At 37.6% G+C, this 25,364-nt stretch overlaps 1 protein-coding gene across 6 annotated transcripts in view; it reads right to left on the bottom strand.

Moving 5' to 3' along the window:
• The window catches only part of SPAG9 (sperm associated antigen 9), a gene marked incomplete at its 5' end in the record, with an annotated part of 120,273 nt that overhangs the window by 60,317 nt on the left and 34,592 nt on the right, over positions 1 to 25,364 (bottom strand). For 4 of the 6 annotated variants that reach the window (XM_080923515.1, XM_080923516.1, XM_080923517.1 and 1 more), the window contains 3 exons: positions 11,586 to 11,736; positions 16,390 to 16,484; positions 22,483 to 22,553. In XM_080923515.1, coding sequence (XP_080779641.1) covers positions 11,586 to 11,736; positions 16,390 to 16,484; positions 22,483 to 22,553 — 317 coding nt within the window. Of the gene's footprint in view, positions 1 to 11,585; positions 11,737 to 15,537; positions 15,699 to 16,389; positions 16,485 to 22,482; positions 22,554 to 25,364 lie in introns of those variants that run through there. The other 2 variants (XM_080923519.1, XM_080923520.1) reach the window with 1 other exon arrangement.

Below are 25,364 nucleotides of genomic sequence, written 5' to 3'. Positions count from 1 at the left end.
GCACAAGCATTTCCAAGATGACGCACAGAGACATTTGTACCTGTGTCTACTGCAGCACTCTTCTTAATGGCTGTGGAGCCAATTGGGGTGTTCAGCAACAGAGGGAGAGGGAAATGTGAAGCATATTCACCAACAAGAAAACAGAGTAACCAGGGATAGAAATCCAGTTCACTGGATAAAGTGCTCAGCATGCAAATGTGAGGATCCAGGTGAGGCAGTACATGTCTGTAATTCCAGTGCTCCTGAAGCAGACAAGGATGCCCAGAAACTTGAAGACCAGCAGTGAACAACAACAGACTCTGCCCCAAGCAGGCTAGAAGTCAAGGACTGACAAACAACCTAACTCTCATGCTGTAGTATACACACTCTTGCACTCATACATACAAAAACATACACATCTCATATATCCATCCATTTGTAGCTGCTTGCACTACAGATGCTAATTATGTTCCCCCCCCCCCAAAACTGTTTACATGAGAAGATCTGCACTTAGCTTCTGGGAACCTGCTGCAATTGGTTCTAATTAGTAAATGAAGATGTCAACAGCCAATAGCTGGGGAGGACAGACAGAAGTGGGATTTAAGACTTGGGACGCCCAGAGAGTGTGGAGAGAAGAGAGATGCCTAAGAAGAGTGCAGGACATCCACCATGTTCACAGCAGCCCTATTTATAATAGCCAGAAGCTGGAAAGAACCCAGATGTCCTTCAGTAGATGAATGGATACAAAAATTGTGGTACATTTACACAATGGAGTACTACTCAGCTATCAGAAACAATGACTTTATGGAATTCCTAGGAAAATGGATACATCTGGAGAATATCATCCTGAGTGAGGTAACCCAACCACAAAAGAACAGACATAATATGCAGTCACTAGCCTGCATATATATATGGATATTAGCCCCCAGAAAGCTCTGAATACCCAAGAAACAACTCATAGATCATATGAAGCTCAAAAAAAGAAAGGCCAAAAAGTAGAAACCCCAGTCCTTCTTAGGAAAACAAACAAACAAAAAAACCCAGCAAGTGTATGGCGCCCACTCAGAGTGGGGTACACCTAGACCTTAAATCATTAATAACTCAAGGGCTAAGAAGATAGCCTTGTAGCAATTTTTGGTAGTTAAAATCATTATGTTTAATCTATACACACCAAAAAAACTTTGACTATTTCCATGTTACATTTTGTTTTACATGTACTTTATGATTATGGTAACTAGTAAGATTTCAATGCATACTATCAAACCTTTAAAAAAAATCAAGCACTGACAAAAATATATTCATATAGTTTTATGCCAAAATGCTTTTAAAAATCTCTACATGTATCTTTTTTTAAGTAATAATACTTTTAATAAAATTAACTTCTCAATAGCACATTTAATACATTAACCCTCCCCCTTCTTTCTGCATTTCTCTGCATTGTGTGCAACATCACTTTGACTTGATTATTCATGGGTCTGTTTCATTTCCCACCTTTACTTTGCATCTGAAATCTTCCTGGGTGATTTGGACGAGTTCACTTGATGCCTCAAATTGTCTGACCATGATCCTACTCTACTTTCTACAGTGGAGAGACCATCTTCCCTGCCCCAGGGCTGTCTCCACCCAACCATTCCAAGCACTCACCCTCAGGTATGCTAGGGGAAATTCTCCCCATTCCCAGATGCTACCATTTCAAAACTACTGAGGGTCCTTGGGCAAAAAGGGCAGGGGGACTTCTAGTCTCTACATGGGGTGAGAAGAGTAAATTGGGGAGAGGGAGATGTGTTTGGGCTCTAGGGTCATGAAGTGACATGTCAATCACTGGTATACTCTTTGCTCAAGCTAAAGCCAAGAGGCCTCTCCCAATCCCATTGCCAGCTGGGGTTGATGCTGATGGAAGGCAAGTGCTTAAAAATGCCTATTTCTCACATGCAAAAGCCAAGCTCCTGGTTTTCTGTGGGGGAAGGTGATGTGGCCCTATGGTGATCCCTATCTGAACACAGAGGCCACCCAAGTTCCCTGCACACTTTTATCTCTGTTCTGGGGGGTAGAGTGAGGGAGTTCTCCCAGGCCCATAAGGACAATACTTGCACTATACTTCCTGAGTAGAAAGTCTTTCTTGGGATGTTAACTTCTCTGAGACTCCACAAAGCCAGGAATAGTGGTGCGATGCATGTCTTATAGTCCCAGCAATTGGAGGCAACAATAAGATGGCTGCTAGTTTAAGGCCAGACTGAGCTAGAGACCCTATGTCAAAAAATAACAAATGAACAAAAAGCCCACTACAGATGTGAAGGCAAACAACTCGCTAGAGATCGAAGTGGCACTCCCACATCGCACAGGTGCTGAAGTCTGAGCAGATTCATTCATGGAATAGCTACACCTGGCTCCTGAACCCACCTGTAGCAAAGTGGACCGAGGTGACTTCAAGGACTTCCTCAGGGTGGCCTGGGAGAAGCTGCCTTGGGAGGGTTGGGCATTAGGAGTAGGGGTTTCCTAACAGAGGGCCAGGCTCTCTGCTCAGCCGCACGGAGCGTCCAATGACCAGTGTGCACCTTTGCAAAGACCCTGGGGCAAAGCCCCCTCATTGTACATGTATCTCTTTATAAAAAAATAAAGTTGTAAGGGAAAAAAAAGAAAGAGTGCAGGACAGAGAGGTATAGCCACCATGTGAAGGAGTTGAGAAAGTATGACTCAGAGGGCTGCCCAACTGGGTCTAGAGCAGCCAAGATAGAACATAATCTATAATAATTTGGGATTAACCATATGGAAGTTAGGCAGTGGTCCAGCTATTGAGCTGCTGAAGGCATATTAAAATATAAAGGCTATGTGTGTGTATCTTTCATTCGGGAATATAAATGCATAATAATTATTTCTACACCCATTTTTAAAAAGGAGGGGAGAAGTGTTCTCCCTACCTAAGTATAAAGGTGGCTAGGTGTGGTGGTACACACCTTTAATCCCAGCACTTATGAGGCAGAATTGAGCAGATCTATCTGAGTTCAAGGTCAACCTAATGTGCATAGCCAATTACAGACTGGCCAGAGCAACTCAATAAAACTCCTAAATGATAAACACTATTAACAAATGGTTCAAACAAAAGGGAGGTTAGGAGAGGGGAAAGGGGATAACATTTGAAATGTAAATACAGAGAATATTCAACTAAAAAAGGAAAACAAACAAAACACAAACGGTCCAGTTATTAAGAGACCTGGGTGCTCTTCCAGAGGACCAGAGTTTGGTTCCCAGCATCCACATGATAGCATAGTCTATAACTCCAGTTTCATAAGATCCAGTATCATTCTCTTCTGACCTCTGCAGTCACCAGGCACACTGACAGTAGACTTACATATGAGTAGGCTAAGCTTTCATGCATATTAAATTAAATTAAAGTAGTGTTAAATGAAAAATTGCAAGCTGCAAAAAAAAAAATCTAGATCACTTATCTTAAACACACACACCATATGCACTGGTGGCTAAGGTCTGTCTTGTGATGACACAGCTTGTAATTCTAGCTACTCAGGGGGCTGAGGCAAGGTCCTTACTTTTTCCTTATTCTGAAAGTTTATTTGAACATTTAAGTATCAGTAAGTATTTAATAAATACCTTTGTGTAAATAACTTTAAAAGAAGGTATCTATATAGATATATAGATATGCTTTAAACACATTTTCAAATGATGTTTGTTATTTGGGTTTTTATTAATTTTAATTCTCACCATATGTAAGCATCTCGGCAACAAACAACACAATGAATGTGCAACAAAAGCCAGCCCTGGTATCTTACGTTGATAGGAGGGCTGCTTTAAATTCAAGCTCAGCCTAGGATACACAGTGAGTTCTAGACCAGCCTGAACTAGAGTGAGACCTGTCTCCAAAACAAAAGGAAACAAATTTCCACAAAGAAATAATCCTATCTTCTTTTCCCCAAAAGTTTAAAATGAGTGACAAGACCAAGTCTATCCTCTTATGATTTCACACCATCACAGACTGGTTTGTTTTCTGAATCTATCAAATGAGGGTACATGCGTGGGGGGAAATGTACAGACAAAAACTGCAAGTATAGGACAAATTTCTTATATTCTGTCACAAACAAGAAAAATATAGAATTGAAATATACAATCCATTTTTCTGTTAAAATTCCATTTTTATTTTTAATTTCTGCTATAGTATAAAATCACCAAAACTTTGCTATTTTAAAACTTAATATTTTATTTCCTTGGAGGAAAAGACATCAGAAATATGGTGCAGAGGCTTAACTATTGAGATCGACTACTTATAAAGACCAAGGAAACAGGAACAATTCCTGAACTTTACCACACACAGAGGAGAACGGAAAACTCTCAGCAAGAATGCTGGCTCTGTTTAGTTTTTGTCTCTGTATGCTAAGCACATCCCCTGAAGAATGCAGCACACACTGATTCCTGCCTTTACATACCAGAACCTGCCAACAGGAGCATCCTGCAGTGGTTCTATAGTATTCACATCATAATTTTATAAAGGACTCTTCAAAAAATTACTAAGTAGGTACTATCCAGTTCTTTTAATTACTTAAAATTGTTTTTTTCAGTTCTAAAAGTCATATCCTGCTAACAATCAACAGCCCAGAATACTATTCAAATACTACCCCAGATACTTTTCTGGGAACAAATACATACACACAGGGACAGTTATAAACAAATATGTTTATTATCCTAGTCACAGACTTTTCATGCTCATTTTTAGACCTGGTTGGCTACTCACTACAGCATTGCTTATAAACAGCAAAACCTAGGCTGGAACTGCAACTGAGAATGTGACTCCCTTCCCTGCCCATTTGCTAGGGTTCTGGTGTATCCATTTTTCTCTTTTGTCTGTCAAATCTGCTGAAGTTTTCTTAGCACAAAATAAAACTCGTCTTTCAGGTTTGCTTCTCCTTCTCCCCTGCCATCTCCACCTCCATCCTTTTTTCTACTCCTGTCACCACAATACCTTTCTTGAATAAGCTATTCTCCTTTTATAAGTCACATGTATTCCTATTATTAGCTCTGCAACTCAAACTCCCTGAATCTACACCTATACATTTCCAAATTGGCCTTCCTCCATGTTCTCCTCACTGACTAAGGCTCAGACACCCATGTCTGCTATCTCTACTTGGGTAGGCATTTGTTACTGTTTTAGGAATTGGCATGCAAGTCAGGCTGCCCTGTAGCAGGATATCCCTTATGCTGCTGCAGCTGTGACACTATACCAGACTATCACCACTAAGAAGATCTAAGTCTGCCTGCTCTGCCCCCTGTAGTGACTGTAAGTCTGACCTGTACAGAGGAAGGAAGGCAAGATAAAACAGTGCTCCGCTATAGTCCTCCTTTATTTGGTCATAATACCATTCAGTTAGTTGAAAAGCTGACCTTGGGTTTGAGATATAGGTCAGTGGTAAAGCATTTGCTTAATATAGATGAGAGCCTGGTTCAAACCTAGAACCATTTGGGGTGAGGGACTCTCACTTAAATTTGAACATTCTCATATTTGGCACATTAAAAAAGAAGAAGAAAAAGAAAAAAAGGAAGGAAGGAAGGAAAGAAGGAAGGACAGCTTTACCCATTTGGTTTATTTTTAGCATTTCAAGTTCTACAGTAAGAGATTTCAGTTAATGATAAAATACAAAATGTCTTTATTTCCTTCTTTAACTGGTCTTTAAATTTTGATTTGAGGATGTTTATCCAGTGTCAGCAATGGTGTGGAGGGTACTGAAGTAGGACCGAGAACTCAGGGCCAGACAGAGCCAAGACCCTGGAGAGGCAGGGGAATAAGGAAAGAATCAAGAGTACGGCTTCATGTAAACTCTAGTGCCTGGGATTGATCTTGAAAGGGCATGCTTGTGTGTAACTAAAGCAGGGCAAAAACTCCCATGCAGAGAAATCTGGAAGAATTGCAATTGGATACAGAAGCCTAGAGTTCAGGAAAGGAGTCATGGCTGGAAATAAACTTGTGAACACCAATGTTCAGACAACATGTACACACATGAAACTTGAACCAAGTATATTAGAAGTGCAGAGGTTTAAGTATTGGTAATCCAGGATTTAGAGAACTAAAAAGAAGCAAAACCATCAGAGAAGAAAGAGCAAGTGGGAGATGAGGCCATCCTGCCTGCCAATAGACGGAAGCCTTTCATGAATCTGAATGCATTAAGCCTGGGAAATGATGAAAAGAGGTAAGGTAAGGACTGAGACCTTCTTTCCCACTGGACTTGCAAAGTGGGGGATGTTTGGAGCCAGCTCAACCAAAGGTATGTTAGTGCTCTTAGGAAGGTATGAGAGGAACAGGATGAAGAGAAACTGCTCCTCTATGCTCCTCAAGTATCCCCAAGTGTGGCCTCAATACAGAGCCTGGGTGCTGCTATTGAACTCCTTACAAAACTACTCTTGAAAAATATTTCCACTTGCCATTCTCACAGTTACTCCAAAACAGCATCTTTACTTACTTACAAATTATTCTCTGGCTTACCTTGTCTACTATTTATCATGGTTGTCACATATTAATCATACTGAAGATGTCACAGTAACATCTGCATAGTTGGATATATCTGCATGTATCATGCTCAAGTTTCTCTGCTTTCTTTGTTTTTCCTCTCTCTCTCCTCTCTCTCTCCTCTCTTGCCTCTCTCTCTCTCTCTCTCTCTCTCTCTCTCTGTATGTGGGTGTAGGGGGGGCACATGTCTGGCAAATACATGAATTTAGCATTCGGAAGACAGTTTGCAGGAGGACTCCATTCTCTTCTGTACTACATGGGTCTCCGGTTTCTCCCACTGTCAGGTCTGGTGGAAGGTGCCCTTACATGACAGTCCATCTTCCTGACCCTCACTTTGCTTTTTGTTTACTTTTCTCAGAGACTTCTATATGGTAGTCCTCGAACTCCCTCATAAGATCAGGTAGCCTCATATTCACAGTGATTCACCAGTCTCTCTGCCTCCTGAGTCCTGGGATCTTTTAAAGGCAAGGTCCTTACTGTATAGCTCTGGCTGGAGTCAAACCCTCTACAATCAACCTGGCCTTAAACTCACAGAGACCCATCGGCCTCTGCCCCGAGTGCTAGGATCAAAGGCAAGCGCCACAATACCCCAGTTTTATTTTGCTTTCTTAATGGCACATAAGAAATTCACAATACTTGAAATTCTATTATTTATTTACTTGTCTATCTATGAAAAACTGTACTAGAAAATATGTAAAGAAAAGGTTTGAACAATTTTCAGGTGCATCACTCTCAGAAACCCTTGCAATTCTTGTAACATCACTGCTAACAGATCTCTTACACCAGGAAATTTTCAACAAATCAAAAAAGACGACTCACAGCTTTACCATTATCAGCAAATCTCCTTTGTAGCATTCTTGCACCAAAGTTTTCTATTTCTTCCTATAACATTGTTTAAAACTCATCATGCAATTTTTCTCATGGAATATTCTCATATTAATTTTACTTCAAAAAAAGTTATGTGAGGAAATTAAAATCACTTATATCATGACCTTTGATTTTTCTTTTCATACTGAAGTCAAACCATACCCTAAACATAACTAGGTCTTTATCAAAGTTCTCAGGAAAAATGAGAGTTGTAAAAAGTTGGGAACAGTAAGTGGTGTGCACCAGTGACATCTAGCACATAAACATGTGCACACACCCATGTGCATGTGCACACACGCACAGTTTTTGACAAAGTTAGAGAAAGGCATCTGGTTGATTGCAAGGACTTAGGTGAGTAATAACATGGATTTTAATAAGCAGGCATAACTTACAAAATGGACTTTATATTCTACAATGTACCACCTTGTTCCTGAAAACTGTTACCTGCTGAGCCTTTCCATACATGAAGAAACACACTGGATTTTGCTTTATAAACTCTTTGGGGAGTAGTGTTATCTTTGTATTTCTAGAGTAGACAAAACCTTCATTATCAATCATTTCTTAATTGGTTTATAACTTGCCAACAAAGTCTTGTCATAGCTTTTTACTGGATTAAATAAAAGAACTATGCTAATCTTCCCTTACGTTTAGTCTGGATAGCAATTAAACCATGGCTGCCATATGGTATACATTTTTGATATAAGTATCCTTCCTACTTAAGTTTGTTTTAGAAAAGGGAACAAAGGAAGTGAGCAACTGAGAGAGGTATTTTGGAAGATCTAAACCTAAAAGTACATTTTTAAAAAGTCAGTGTGGATACAGAATAGAAAACAAGTACTTCATAGTGACATCACCACTGACAAGTTATTCAGGAAGTGGGACAGGCAAACCTAATGTCTAAGATACTTTTGAGAATTTTCAAATAGTGACTCCTACTGCTTTAAGGACATGTAAAAAAAATCAATGGAAAGGTGCTGAATATCTCTACCATCTACAGCTGAAAGATCATTCATATTATCTCAGAAGGCTCAAAGATTTAAACAAATAATTTGGACCTGGAGAAACACATTAATGCTCTTCCAGAGGATCCTAGTTTAGTTCTCAACACCCACATCCAATTAGCACACACCTGTAACTTCAGCTCCAGGTTATCTGATGGCCTCTCCTGGCCTCCTTGAGCATCTGCACACAGGTGGCATATACTCACAAACACACATAAAGATCAAGCAGTTCATTTAAAAAAAATTCTGAGTATGGTGGTACAGGTCTATAATCCTAGCACTTAGGAGGTTGAGGCAGGAGATTACAAGTGTAACACCAAACTGGGATATATAATGTGACCCTGCCTCAACAACAACAAAGCAAGTGCTGAGTTCCTACAGTTTTGCTGATCACTTTCCTAAATAGTAGTAATACAACACTACACAAATTCCCTGTAATTATGTTCTCGCAGAGAGACATAAAGTAAATAAATAAATGGCTTAATCTTTTAGAAGATAAACAGGTACTTAGATAGTGATATATATTATAGGGAAAAAAAGGTAAGAAAACATGTAAGGAACTGAGGCTGCAGTTCAGTTGGCAGAGTGCTTCCCTAGTGTTAATAAAGGCTTTGTTCAATTCCTAGCACCATATTAGTAGGTGTATTCACACATGCCTACTATAACTCTAGCACTCAGGAGGTGGACTCACATGAGAAGTTCAAGGTCATCCTTGACTACATAGTAAATTGGAAGAAAGAATTTATTCTTCTCTATATAAATAAACAGGCAACCTGTTTGTTTAATGATTCAGTACATTTTATAACATACTAGGGCTTTTTAAGTTTATTTGTTTGAGACATGGTCTCACTATGTGGCTCTCTCTGTCCTGAAACTCACTATGTAGAACAGGCTGACTTCAGACTCATAGAGATCTGTCTGTCTACTACAGAATGCTGAGATTGGACTAAGGGTATGCTCCCTGTGACTGGCTGGCTTTCATTTTAATAATCAATAGTCCCTTTATAAATATTCTATTTTATAAGATATAGAAGATAACTTAAATGTTTATGTGTTTGTTTCTTTGGGTAAGGTCTATGTTGCCCAGGGTGAGTTAAATGACAGTTCTCTCTTCCTCTCCCCTTGTCTCTCTGGAGTTGAGATAGGATCTTACTCAGTAGCATAAGTGGTTATGATACTTAACATGGAGCCTACACTACATTAATTGCAAACCTGCTTCAGCCTTCCTAATAGAATTATAGTTGCATGCAACCATGACTAACTTTAAAATAGTTTTTGAGTATTATTAACATATCTCTTCTTAGAGTACCTTATTAATTACATTTATCAATTATTTACTAAATATTTCTAGATCAAAATAAATTCTTTGGGCTAGAGAGATGGCTAAGCACTCACTGACTGCTCTTCCAGAGGTCCTCAGTTCAATTCTTAGAAACCACATGGTGGCTCACAACCATCTGTAATGGGATCTGATGCCCTCTTCTGGTGTGTCTGAAGACAGCTACAATATACTCATATAAATAAAATAAATATTAAAAAAATATTCTTTAATGAATTAACACCAAGCCTTTTGGGCTAAGCAGAATGCATTTTATCTATCACTTTCATAAAGTAGTTTTAAGGAAGGAAAAATGCACTGTCTTTCAAGTGCAATTATAATCGAGCATGCTGAGTACACCTGCAATCCTAGCACATGAAAGGCTGAGGCAGGAGAACTACCTTGAGTCAAGGTCTATCTGGGCTTCATAGTGAGACCCTGAGTGAAATTAATAATATAATCAAGTGATGCTCTTCAGGGAATTCAGTGCCCTCGTCTAGCCTCCACAGGCACTGCATTCAGGTGGTACATACAGGTAACAAGCAGGTACAGACATATATAAAAAATTGATAATTAAAAAGACATAAATCAGGCAAGATGGTGTATATTTATAAGCTACTCTGAGGCTGAGGAAAGAAGATCATCAAAAGTTTGAAGCCAGCTTGAACTACAGCTATGTGAGTTCAAAGCTGGCCTGAGCAATTTATTGATACACTACTTCAAACTAAAAACGAATTTATCTCAGTAACAGAGTTCTTGCTCATCATACTCATGGCCCAGAGCTAAGGATTGGTAAGATGGCTCAGTAGGCAGAAGCACTTTCAGCACAAGCCTGGCTACCTGAATTCTATTCCTAGAACCTACAGAAGAAGAACAACTCACAAAAGTTGTTTCCTGACTTCCACAAATGTACCCAACCAACAACAGTAATACTAAAAGTAAATAAAGTTAGAATTTCTGAATATAGGGTTCCCGAAAGTAGTAACAATAACAAGACCCCAAGTTGATCCTCAGCACCCAAAAAACAAAATAAAAAAACAAACACAAACAAACAAAATTCCAATTAGTTCCACATGTCACTGGATCCTAAATTCTATATTTATATTAAACAAACTAAATATTTAAAAAAAATTCCTTGTCATTAGACTACTAAGCAAGATTGTATTGGCTAGTTTTATATCAACTTGACAAAGTTAAAGTCATCAGAAAGGAAAGAACCTAAATTGAGAAAATGCTTCCATTAAGATTGGGCTGTCGGTAATCCTGTAGTGCAATTTCTTAATTAGTGATTGATGCAGGAGGGCCCAGCCCCTTGTGGGTGGTTCCTGGGTTCTATAAGAAAGCAGGCTGAGCAAGCCAAGTGGAGCAAGACAGTAAGCAACACCCTACCGTGGCCTCTGTATCAGTTCCTGCCCCAGTTTCTTTCGATTATGAACAGTGCTGCATAAGCCAAATAAACCCTTTTGTCCCAAGCTGGTGTTTCATCATAGCAACAATAACCTTAACTAAGGTAAAGATATAATGGTATTTGGTTTTGTTTTCCCATGAAACTTAAAATTAACTAGCAAAAACATACATCCCTGGGAAGAGCTCATCTCAATTTATTTGTTTTTAAAATAATTTTCAAACTAAAATATATATAAACTACTTTTTAAATTTAGATTTATTTCCTTATTTGTGTATAGTAGAATGAGGTGTGACTACAGCCATGGTGTAGAGGTCAGAGGATATTCGGGAATTGGTCCTCTCTTCTATAACATAGGTCCAGAGGATGGAGACTGGCGGGGTTGATGACAAGCATTTTCACCCAGTAACTTTCTGAGCAGCCTAAACTCTTACATTATCCTTTGGTTTTCTGCAACTTCTATTAAAGTAAGAATGCTTATAAAATGTACTGGTAAATAAAGCTTACCTTTAGGCTGGTATGAGACCGAGGTTGACTTAATTCTTGAAATTTCCATTGCTCTGATCCTGGGGTCTCACCTCCTTTCTGAGTGTCAGGTGTAAGCAATCCATCTCCAGCAGGTAGAGGAAAAATCCCTAATGATATAGGGCGTTCTTTTCTATTTGAAGAGGGGAGAAAAAAAATGAAACATTTAGTTTTCTATTTGTCACGATTGTAAATTAGAAGCCTTGGCTGTGAGTAGAATAATCCCAGCTCTTTGAAAAATGAGGCAGGGGGAGAACAAGGTCAGGGTCAACCCCAAAAAAGTGTGGAAACACTATTAGACACTGGTTTTGGCTGGCTAGTTTGGAGTTGTTCAGAGACGAGGTCTTAGAACTTAGCTTGCTGTGACCCTAAGCTGGAGACCGTCCTGCCTTAGCCTGCTGTGTGTTGGGACTAAAGGCATGCATTGCCACAGCTGCCTCTGCCGGGAAGCTGGTGGTGTCTGGTCTGGTGAACATGCAGAAGAGCTGCTGAGTTTTAACTGTAGGTGAGCGGTCATGAGGAACAAGCAAAGGCAGCCTCCCCAGTCCCTCTTCCTAGTTCTCCCACTTCCTCAAGTTACAGTGTTTTTAGGGTAGGCTTTGTCTGCCTAGAGAAAAATGAATATACTCTTTGAAACAGGGACACTATTCAAATAGTGAAAATTCTAAAGTTTTTTTAATGGAAGTTCTGGTTTTCTACAAATCATGCTGCATTAGTTCTTTTAGGCAGAGTACAGATGAGAAAACTGCTGTCAGCAGCTCTTTTCCAAGTCTCTCCTTACTGGGAATAAGGGTGCACACCTATAGTCCCAGCATGTAGGAGATGAAGACAGGAGGAGGATCAGGAGCTCAAGGTCATCCTTGTACTACAAAGCAAATTAGAGACCAGCCTGTTTTACATTAGATCCTGTCTTCAAAAAATTAAAAAGAAGGCTAGTGGGATGACTCAGTGGATACAGGCAATTGTCACCACGACAGACAACTGGAGTTCAAGCTCTAAGGACCCATGTGGCAGGAGAAAACCAACTCCTACAGGTTGTCTTCTGACCTCCACATTCACACTCCAACAATAAATAAATAAGTCCAATTTTGAAACAAGATAAACATTAGTCAGCTATTTTACAAGTCAATGACAAGAGAAGGACTTTTCCCCCTGATAGTTTACTACATATTAATGTTTGTACTTCCAGGCAACAGAACTTGTTGCTTCTTGAGACTTATTAGCCCTTTAAAGTGCATTTTTTTTTATTGCTTCTTTGTTCTTAAACTCCAATCCTCTCTTCTCATGTTAAAAGATAGCAAGTGTTTTGTTTCTCTTTGATTAACAGAATAAAATGTTCCTAGCCTGGCGCCTAGTCTCAATTTTGGAAAACATATTTTGGGAACAGAGATTCCCAAACAACTATTTGACATTATTTTCTAACAAACCTTAAAGAAAAAGCATGTAGGAATTTAATCAGAGTATATCTAATATAAAAGTAGGAAGATAGCACAGATTTCCTGAGTTACAAGCCAGTCACTGTAATCATCTTCCCATATGAACTCCTTTCTACACATATGGAAGACTGAACATGCTTTAAACAGCTGAAGCCAAGTCTTCCTTAAACACAAGTTTTCCTTTCCTATTCCATCTATACTCCAAAATACAAGGAAAATTCCCAACTCTCTATTTTGCTTTTATCACTTTTTGAAAGAAACAGATCTCTGGGAAGGGGTCAAATGGGTCAAATATGCCTCAGGTTTCTCTGTTCCAGATCTAGAAAACTAGCATCACCGTTTGCTTCTTTCTGTGTGGATTGATCAATTAGATAACTGATGGAGGCCAGATGTGCACTTATGTAAGTCTGACAGTATTCTACTCTCAAGAGTTCTTGAAAGGCTAATACTAGTCTTGAACTTTGTTGTTGTGCATGTTTGGTATTGTATGTATTAAACACTTCAATAAGTCACAGAAAAGTTAACCAAAAATGGAGAGCCTGTAGAAAAATACAAAGTGGCAGATTTAAATCCCTAAACGGAAACACCTGCTGTCACTGTCCAGCCATTTTACTCCCCCAACAGAAGCAAAGTTGGCAAGTATTGGAATCTTTGTTATATTCTCTAGCTAGCAGTTTTATTTCTTTCTATATATTGATTTTAGTTGGTAAGTTAAATACCAGTTTATGTGTATAAATGATTTTTGAAAATATGTATTTCAAATAGCCTCTTGGCTATACTCACAGGTACTGAGCCAGATAATTAGTGTACTTTACCTGATCTAACCAACCAGGAAATAGGACTGCTTTTCCAGATTTTAGAATAGAAAAAATGAGGTTCTAAGACTTTATATAATAGTAACCAGCAGGAGTACGATTAAAAGTCACTTCTATTAAGAATGTGAAATACACAAATGACCATGAAGTTGATTTCCTTATGTAATGGACCATCTCTTCTGCAACTGTGATGAAGTACAAAATAATAACGATTTATTTTTAAAATCAGTCACTGAGGTAAATACCTTAAGAGAAGGAACCTAAGAGATTAAACAAATTGCCAAAGGCCCCAAAGGCTGCATGCATGGGACCAAGTGACTCCAATGTCTTAGCCGCTGCATGGCAACACTTCTCCAGCAGAGCCTAAGCCAGTCCTTAATACTAGTCTTATACTAATATTATACATATTTTCAAACCTACAAGTTTTAGTTTCCTTATATCCTAAATATACATAGACTTGTATACAACTCTTTTATGTGCTAACATATACAAAATTGACCGTTCCTCAATTTTATACATCAGTAAAGAACCGAGCAGAGAACTGTATGTAACCCCAGCACTGAGGAGACTGTTCCTGTGGGGTTCAAGGCCAGCCTAGGCTACATGTCTTGTCTGAAAAACAAATAAGTTAGGAAAGAAAATAAATGACCAAGTACCTAGTTTTAGACTATACAATAAAACTAATTTCTGAGTGTTAAAAATTAAATGTGAGCTGGCCTATGAATAAAAAGAACCACACAGAAGAAACTATTTCCATTCTTCTTGCCTAAATCTGAATTATGATTTAAGTACTTTTTTATAATTACTTAGATACTAACTAGTTATTGTCTATGAATCTTCATTTCAAATCATGTACAAAAGAGAAATCTGAACAAATCAGATTCTTTGAGTTTATGAGTTAGAAAACAAGAAAGCAAATCCATAAGCACTTAAGATGTGGAACTTGGTTCACACAGGCTGCAAGTAGAGCACAGCAGCAAAGCTACCCAGACTAATGACCACCCCCACAAGCAGGCACGGATATTTGTCACCCGGGGAGTACAAAGAAAAGAAAAGGCGACAACTGACCAAACAATAGTGAATAGGCTTTGTAAAGCTTTCACAACTTTGATGTGCAAATAACCGAGGGAAAGGCATTCTATTCTTGTCTTAAGAATCTAATTCTTTTTAGTTTAAAATATATTTTATAGTAACAGGAAAATATCAGTTTCCATAAGCTGTTATTAAAAACTATAAAACTGATATCAAACCTTACATTAGGTAAAGGACAACTCAAACAAAATAAACCTACATTCTGTGGCTAACCATTTGCAACAGAAAGCATAAAAGCTATTTGTCCCTCAGTGCTCAGAAGCTAAATCCAGAGCTATATACAAACTCGGACCTGGTACTCGGCTCTTGCTCTTCCTTACTTTCAACATTCAGACCACACTGACCTTCTATTTATGTACAACAGAGAACACCCCCTCCCCCCTTTTTGTCTGTAATTTCCAAACACAAAACAGAGTTCCATTTAGGAACCTACAAAATAATAGACATCCTAGCTTGAGGCTGTTTCCATTGTTTGAATCTGCAACAGAAATGGTTACAAAGCGAACTCATGGTGCTAAAAATTAAAAAAAAAAACAAAAACAAAAAACCACCAGCGAAGCAGGAGCTTCCAGGAGAGACTGGACGGAGTACCTGAGTATCCTTGGTAGGTTCTGCGTCAGCGCTGGCACGCCGGTAGAAATAGAAAAGTGCACAAGCAGCAAAACAGAGAGAGAGACTAAGATAGCAGAATTAATGACCACCGCCCCGCCAACAAAGCCAAACACAAACAGCAGCATGCATCCAGGATTCATGGCGCTGTGCTGGCATGGTGAAATGTCCGAACCAGGAGGCCTACACGGGGGCCAAAAGGGTATCTTTGTAGTGAGGATCTGTCATTCAGCTGCTGCCACAAAAACAATGCCATCAGCAGCAGCTTTCCACTCCATCCTGCAGCGGCTCCCAAGAGATGACGTCATTCAGCTCCCCCCACCTCATAACCATAGAGCTGCTGCTCCTAGCATTAATGCAGCAATCCAGAGAGCCAGCCTACTAACTACGTTCCTCTCCACAAGAGTCTTGGCTTAGCTCATTGGCTACAATACCTAGCGATCTACATAATTTATTCACACTCCTACATCAAACAGATGGCTGGCTAATCCTTTTTAAACATGCCTCTGTGCAACAAAAAGGACCAATTATATGGGAGCAATGAAAAACTTCAGCATACCCACAAACTGGAAAATTTCAAACCTACTCTGATATTCCATCAAGTATTCAGAAAATAATTAAAACCCTGCACTATGTTGCTTATAATTTATAAAGCTCATAATTTAACTTTTTAACCGGTATTTTTATTTTTGCATGCTGTGCTTTCCCTTTCCTGTAGAGACTTTGGGGAAGCAGACAATTGTTCTCAGACTAAAAAACAGGAAAAACAGAAACAAAAAGATGGATTATTGATTTCACATTTTCTAAGGCAAAAGTGTATATAACAAAGCTTACCTAATTCTACTATGAGCTGTAGCCTCTAGTGGATCACTCCCTGAGAGTTGATGAAGTTTGGTTCTTTCTAAGTGCTCCATATAATTATGGATCATCTATTTTTAAGAAAGAAAAAAAATAGAAACAAAATTTAAGGCTATCACCAAAAATAAAACACAGAATTATAACAATGGAAACATTTTGGCACAACCTTCTTATAAGATTACTCAATTCATGTAAAGAAATAAGTACTAAAGATCAAAGACTTGTGGTAGCAAAGGAGTAGCAAATGCTCACAGCTAAGACACTGACATTAGTAAACATAGTTAATATCTTCCTTTGCATTGCAAAGTTTTACAGTTTTGTCAAATGAAAAATATTGGTATAAATACAAATTAGTATACAGACTTTGGTAGGAGGTCCTAAGAGACAGCTGATTAAAAAATAATAGCATTTGAGAAAAATATGCACTTAAATGGAAAACAACAAAACTAATGCCACACTTGAAAAGCATTCTGTATATTCATCTTTCCATGCTAATAGTAATTACCAGAGTAAAAATAAATCTCAATTTAATTTAAAGACAGCATTTCTAATTATTTTTTCAGATTTATAGTTGAAAGAATTTCAAAGTACTTTCTCCTGTGCTAATTTACTAACACCAGCATTTAATATAATCAGCTATAATAGTCATAAATTAATAGAAATAAAAAAAATTTTAAAGCTTTAATTCTGAGTCATAGATAAGGAGCCATAAGATAGAAAAGTTAAATATGGATGGGAGTTTTATCTTCAGGACTCACATGGTGGAAGGTTAAAGTTACAAGTTGTCCTCTGACTTTTGAGGTATCTCTCTCTCTCTCTCTCTCTCTCTTTCTCTCTCACACACACACACACACACACACACACACACACACACACACACACACACTGGGGCAAGGGGAGGTGTAGTTTTAAAAATAGTTTAAAAAAACATTAGTTCAAGAGCTGAAAAATATGTGACATCCATGGGAACTCACATATACCTGGCTTCCACACATACACACATATACCCACATACAAATAAAACTTAAAGCAAAAGGGCCAGTCAAAAATGAGAACTGTTAGCAGTAAGAAAAAGTGAATACAGAATCACAAGGATATATACATGTTTTACTTAAATGTCTAGTTTTTTTCTTCCATACCATTTTAAGAAGAATTTTGCATAAAAAAAAATTTGGTTGTGTCAGCAAATCAGGAATAATGAACTATTTTCTTCTTGTATCAAGAAGCTTCAAGGAAAAAAAAAAAAAAAAAAAAACTGAGACGAATGTACCAAAACGAATGTTGGACCTAATAGATGCAAATAAAAAATGCCGAAAGGTCTTAGAAAGCATTAGTTGAGTTTTCACATCCAGATAGTGATCATATAGAAATGATTTGTTCAAATGAAAGATTTTTTTTTAAAGGAAACTTCCTTCATATTGCTTTTATAAGTAATTCGTTATAGGACCAATTTTACATTCAAATAGATTGAGTCTCTGTTATCTTAAATGGTTAAATATTTAAAATTTAGAAAACGCTATAATATCCTGGCATTCAAAAATAGTCTAATATGAAAATACAAAAAAATATACCACACCAAAATAGCCCTTACCAGGACAGAGGAATAGCAAAACAGCAGCTACCATACTGAATGCCAACCACTTTAACAGAAATATTTTAAATTTAGACCTCACAATATCACAATTTTATAGATAATCCTCAGGTCCAGTAGAAAATAACTTGTCTAAAGTTCAATAGCTAGCAATAAACTGTTTTCCACCATTAGCTTTAAAGCTGGGACTCAAATCTGTTTGATGCAGCTACTTGAGTAGTTAAACACTGCAGGACCCAGGATGCATCTGGCCTTTTAGTTAACACTTCAAGCAAGCAATGAACTCATTGTTCTTTCTTCTTCACACCCACAAGAAAAGCCCACTCTCTAAAGCATTTCCTGATATGTTTAAAATAATAAGCTATATGTCACAAACAAACAATAAAAAATACCCTGCACATAAAATTTTAAAAAGAATTCACATTATGGTTATGAGTTTTAAAAGGAGGGGGTAATGACAGAAGAAGGAAGACCAACACTCCAGATAGAAAAAAGATGTGAGCGGGCCAGGGCATTGTTTTAGACAAGGTACTAACAAGTCTACCAGTTTTAGTCCTCCTCCATCTCAGATAAGTTATTAATTTCCCAGTAATTAATTCACATAGCTAGAGGTAAATTCTTTAACAGCTGGACTCATCAAGGATTCAACTATACTGTATGAAAAACTGTTGTTTGGGACAGACACAGCCTGCCCTTGGTTGAATTGTCTTCACAGTAAAAGCAGACTCCACACTGACAAAACCAAAGAGCAAACCAACTGGACTGGAGCATAGGCTCTCTGTAGACACCTTGACTCTTCCTATATACAGTTCTCAAAGTGTCTGAAAACCACGGGATTCCATGGGACATAAAGGCTCAGAAAAACATCTAGAGCATTCAGCCTGTAATGAATGGAAATGGAGGCAAGAATGAGTCATTTAAAGGTCTATCCTCAGCTACATAGCAAGTTTGAGACCAGCCTAAACTATCTGACACCCTATCTTAAACAACAGCAAAGATAGATCAGTGGTTAGGAGTGCTAGGTGCTTTTCTAGAAGTTGTGGTTTGATTCCCAGCACTCACATGGCACACTCAGCTTTCAGTTCCAGGGGATCTGATACCATTTTCTAGCATCCATGGGTACCAGATATACAAGTGATACACAGACATATATGCAGGTAAAAGTACTCATACACATAACACATACCATAGGTACATACACACACACAGCATAGAAAAAAATCAGAAAACCCAGATTTCAGATGTAGTCATTAACTAGCATAGGATTTGGGGTACATCACCCTAGAATATCTTTCTAAAAATTTCAAAGTGTAAAGCAAGGAGAAATGGTAAGTTGGCCAAAGAAAACACTAAGAATGCACTTAAATGGTTTCAATATGAAACTCTCCCAGCCCTGCACAAAGTTCACACATGTAGTGGTTAGCATAAGAAAACTAGTCATGTGGTCCCAATGCTTTAAAATAATCACTCCTCACACCTGTGCTGTCTTTAAGGCGTGTCTTTTGGTCAGACAGAGTCTGTGATGTTAACACTATCAACTTGCACAGAATCACTGTGCAAACAAGTCACTGGCACATCTGTGACGGATTGTGCAGATTAGCTGAGGTGGGAAGAACTACCCTAAATGTAGGTGGCACCATTCCATGGACTTGAATATCACACTGCATAAACGGGGAAAGCTTGCTGAACATATGCATGCTTTGTGCTTCCTGACAGTGTACAAATAACCAGCCGCTTCACAAGTCTGCCAACATGCCTTCCCTGCTATGAAAGACTGTGACCTGGAACAGTGAACCAAAATAAACAAACACTTTCTTACCTGCATTGCTTTGTTGGGAAACTAACAGTTAGTTTTAAGCTAAAGGGTCTCATCGAATATCTAGACTAACCCAGAACTCACTGCTCCTCAACCTCTATGTGCTGATAAAGTAGCTCATAAGCATAGAGCACATATAGCAAGGTATGTATTCCTCTAAGTAAAATCAGTAACACATACAAATTTATTATTTGATTAAAGAATAGTTATTCACATTTTCTTAAAGAGCCAGAATAAATTTCCCACTGTTAGCAGTAAATAGTGTGTTTTGTCAAAGTAATATTAAAATAATTCTGTGTCTGTAAAAAAAAAAAATGTCACCTTCCTTGAAAATAACAAAAATACACTACAGAGTCCCTTTGTCTGGAGTTTACCTTTAAGAGGTACCCTAAGGGATTACAGAGCTATTTATTCTTGCTAATAAGCAAATAAAACAGAGTCTATCAGGGCAAAGGACAGAAGGCTCTTGTAACTGTGGGAGAGGGTTCTATGGAGGACTGTGGACAACAAAGGAAAAGCTGATGATGCCTGCACAGGCCCGGGTCTCTACTTGGTGACTCAGCTCTTGAGACCATTTTTTCCAATAAAATGCATCTCTGAAGGCGTGGAAACAGAAAACTTACTGCACTTTTTCATAAAAAATAGATGGCAGGTTTAAAATTTCTATAGAAATATATCTTCATTTTTACTAAATAGATATTAGGAAAATTAAATCTTGCTTTATATTTGTTCTTTAAAAAATGTATGTTTATAAAGAATATAAATAATTTAAATATACTTTAATACTATATCACAATTTAATAATCTCCAATTACTATAAGTTATAACTTTATTTTAAAAACATCATTCATTACTATTAATTACTTATTATATTTAAACATACTACTCCAAATATATTTTGTAATTATCATCATTAATAACAATGCAATTAAATATTGCATGCATACAGGACCTTACTCTGATATGAAAATCAATGGCATAAAAGCATAAACAACAGAATTTTAACTGACAAGTTTTAAAGAATACCCTTAATATCTAGTAAACAATTTATTTTTAAAACATGGGTATTTTAACTTAATTTAAAAAAAACTATTATTCAACCTACTTTCAGCTTTCCAGGGCCTTATGACCCTTTATGATCAAACTTTTCCTTCTACTTGTATCAATTCTGTGACAATTTGTGTTCCAGGGTAGTAATACTTAACCCCAGTCCCATGAATGGGAAAGAAATTCTGCTTTATTCAAAGTAAATGAAATTGAGTATAATGTGATTTTTATGATGCTTAAAAGCAGCACCATTGGTCCCTACCATAGGCAAGACATATTACACAGCAATGGAAGAAAAACAAGAACTGAAGTCTACACTAGCTAGGACTGTGAGAGCATGAGCAAGACCCCAGACTCAGTCACCATCACCTAAATAAACAGGTAGACAAAAAACTAGAATCAAGTCAAGCAGTGGTAGTGCACACCTTTCTTTGATCTTGGCACCCAGAAGGCAGAAGAAGGCAGATCTCTGAATTCTAGGCCCACCTGGTTTACAAAGGAGTTTCAGAATAGCTAGGGCTACACAGAAAAACCCTGTCTCAAAAAATTCAACCCAAACAAACAAACCTAAAATTAGGTATAACAAAAAACAGGATTAGTAAAGAGAAAGTGGCCAAGAGAGGTGGCATACACCTTTAATCCCCAAATTGGAAGCAGAGGTATGTGTGAGTTCAAGGCCAGCCTGGTTTGCATAGTGTATTCCAGGCAAGCCAGGGCTATAGAAAGAAGGAGGAGAGGGAAGAGGGGAGGACTGTAAAATTCATTTAAGTATGTGAATCCCAGACTGACCATAACACAAAGGAGCAAACATCACATTGACAAGACAGAAGCAAAAACAGTACGTTAAAGACTAATGGACTCTTAAAAACAAGAGTTGCAAAGTGATTCTATGCTGCAAACACTAATCTAAAATACTAAAGACTGGAGAGTTGGCTCAGCAGTTAGAAACCTCAGACCTAGGTTCAGTTGCCAGCATTCATGTGTAAGCTAACAACTATCAGTAATTCAGTTTTAGAGGATCTGATGCCCTCTTCTGGCCTCTGTAGACACTTACTTACAAGCAGGCAGGACACTCATACAAAAACTAAAAATCTAAAAATTAATAAATAAATTTCAAAAAAACCTAAAGAGCTGAAAATTGAAATAATTTTAAAACACATTTTAATGTATTATACATTTGTAATTATAAATCTGATATAATTTAATATAAAAACATATAACATAATATAAATTATAAATAATGCATTATAAGTCCTTTATAACTAAATTATATACATAGCAATTTATACCAATATCTTACCAATGCAGCATTTTCCTAACCGGTAGCAAATCAATTTTCTCAGCATTTTGTCAACATTTCATTATATGCATAAAGGTTTTGCTAGTCTACTATGGAAGTGTCTTAAATACATAAAATTATTCTGAGGCATATAAATTTCCTACAGAAACATTTAGTTCCAGATTTAAAAAGAATAAAAGTTAACTTTGGTAAATGCCACATGACACACTTTCTGGAATTGATGCCTATGAATTATTCTAGCTTTCCAAAGAAAAGGTAGACTTATGAAGGCCATCTTTGTGTTCCAGTACTAACCTAGTAAGGACAGACACCCACCTCAGTGTGTCTCTGATGCAGTGCATTATATTCCTTCTTCAATTCTGCTTCTCTCTCTTCAAGTCTGCTGACTGCAATCAAGATACATATACTTAATCAAACAAATACAAGAAACTTACTTATAAAGTCTGTCGTTAATATCATGCATGTTATCCACAAGGTTTAGTAACTTTAGTCTTAGCCCAGTCCCCTATGTGAAAGTCTGCACAAAGTGACCACATTTCACTATCCTTAAATACCATCTTCAGAGAAGAAAATAAAATGACAGACTGGTTCTCTAACATATACATGTATATCAGATCATCCCTTTACAGCTTTTTATATGGTAGAGAATTCAGAAACAAAAATCACACAAGTCTTATCCTTGTGTCAGATCCCAGATGGTTGATTTCAACTCAACTATTTTTTGAGTATCAGGTTTTTTCAGTACTAGCAGGATGACAACATCTCGCTGTAAACATTCTCTGCTTTGAATCTTCTTGAGTTCAGGGTCTCATCTGCTTTTATTTAGCTCCCTCTGCAGGTGGATTTTGTGAAATGCACTGATGTGGAGCTGTCTCACAAAATGCTTTTTCATTTCCAAACAAAATGGGGGAAAAAATTAGATTCTGAGACACAAAATGTCAAGATAGAATTTTGAAGAAGAGTGACAGAAAATAGAGTAATTCAAAGAAGAAGGGCTCCAGAAAGCCCATGAAGAAATAAACAACACTGAGCTGACCTTTAATGAGCAAGTTCCAGATACACTGCTGCTACAGAAAACCATGAGCTACAAGGCAGAGGAAGACTGGGTAGGCAGCTGAAGAACCCACAGTGCTGAGGGCAGCGGAACAGCCCCGGTGCTAGTGGCATTGTCAAGAGACTCATTTAAATCTGCTGGAAAGTCACGATTAATTGGGAACATTCTCTGTGTAAGGTCAGCCAATGAGCTTCAAACACAACTAATGTCAACTCCAAAAGCACATATACATTTTCATATGCTTCATGTTTACATGTGAAGCACCAACACATTAACATGCTGCACAATTTGGGGTTTGAATACATTTGCCTTTTAGAATTTGTTGGAATGTCTTAGAAATATGTCATTATTTAGGAGAACTCAGTTTCTTTGTGTTATAATTTATTCATAACTCAAGCCCGTATGTCTGGCTCTTAAATTTACACCATGGCCCACAATATTTGTGGAGTGCACTTTCTTACATAGACAGGTAATAGGCACATCTGCTTTTGACTTTATGCTGTGGCCCAAAGCAGTAACAAGCCACTAACAAGACACAGATGCACTAGGATAACATAGCACAGGCTGAGATCTGAAAATATGTGCTGCTGCTCATTTAAAATAAAAGTACATAATGAATAAAACTAGAAAATCTATGAAAATTGTGGATATTTAGTAACAATTTCAAGGTAAAAATTTTTGAAGGATTTGTAAGAAAAAGTACAATGTCATTTATCTATAGGATGAAGACCACTCAACAGTTAAAACCACTTGCTTCTTTTGCAGAGGACCCAAGGTGCGTTTCTAGCACCCATACTGGCAGTAAGTATGCATGGGATGCACTCAGGAGCTCATGTACATGTGTATGTAAACACACACACATAGACACACAGATATATAATAAATATATGAGTGAATAAGGAAATCAAGAGACTACCAGATAAACATTTTAATTATTCATATTTATCAATTCACATTTTTATCATTTTTATTTACTTATAACATTATATTCTGTGTATACTGGGAGGATTGGTATTATATGCACAGTACTGTATGAGGGTTAGAGGACAACCTGCTGCAACTGGCTCTCTCCTCCCACCACATGGGTTCTCAGGATTGGTAGCAAGTGCCCTTATACTAAGGTACCTCACTAGCCTATTAATGTTTTCTTGATGATGTGCAAAGGAAAGAAAAAAGAAAGAAAGAAAGAAAGAAAGAAAGAAAGAAAGAAAGAAAGAAAGAAAGAAAGAAAGAAAGAGGAAGGAAGAAAAAGAAAGAAAGAAAGAAAGAAAGAAAGAGAGAAAGGAAGGAAGGAAGGAAGGAAGGAAGGAAGGAAAGAAGGAAGGAGAAAGAAAGACTAAGGCTAAAATAAAAACCAGTATGATTCACAAACTTCAAATGTATTACAAATTAGAACCCCACGATTCTGTCAACCCACTTGAAATATTCATAAAATTTGTATTAATACCACACTGACATATTGCTTGTAGCATACCATGAACTGCTCTAAAAACTAGATATAAAATGATTTTATTATATTATGATAGAAGCATCGTTTTATCTTCTATTTAGAGAGAAGGGTACTATGGCAATATGGCTAACTTACTAAAAGTCACAAAGATGATTCTCTCCTAATGGAGGCGTCTGAGTACCATACTACACTGTCTAAAGAAATGCACTGTCACCAGGCATGTTAGATCATACCTGGAATGCTAGCACTTGGGTGGTGAGGCAGGATATTTGCTGTGAGTTTGACATCAGCCTGGTTACAGTGGATTCCAGGCCAGCTATAAACTCAGTCTCCAAAAAAAGCAAAAGAGAAATATTCCTTTTAATCTGTTTTATTTGATTGGACCTACCCACTCTGGGGTAGATTGTGGGGACTGAAAATGGCTCGTGGTTAAAAGCATTCACTGCTCTTGTAAAGGACCCAGGTTCAGTCCACATAATGGGTTGCAACCAAGCATCTGTAACTCCAGTTCCTAGAGATCCAACACTCTCTTCGGGCCTCCATAGGCACACACATTGTACACAGACACACAATGAAGACAAGACATTCATACATAGAAAATAAAAATAATAATTAAAAATGTTTTCACTGCCAGGGAATGAGATTCAAACAATTCATTTTTCTTATAGGATAACCCTATCTCAGAAACTTTTT

This window comes from Micromys minutus (assembly GCF_963924665.1).
Source record: "Micromys minutus genome assembly, chromosome: 10".
NCBI lineage: Eukaryota > Metazoa > Chordata > Mammalia > Rodentia > Muridae > Micromys > Micromys minutus.
Note: the sequence above shows the minus strand (reverse complement) of the source record. Positions and strands in the feature narration are given on the sequence as shown.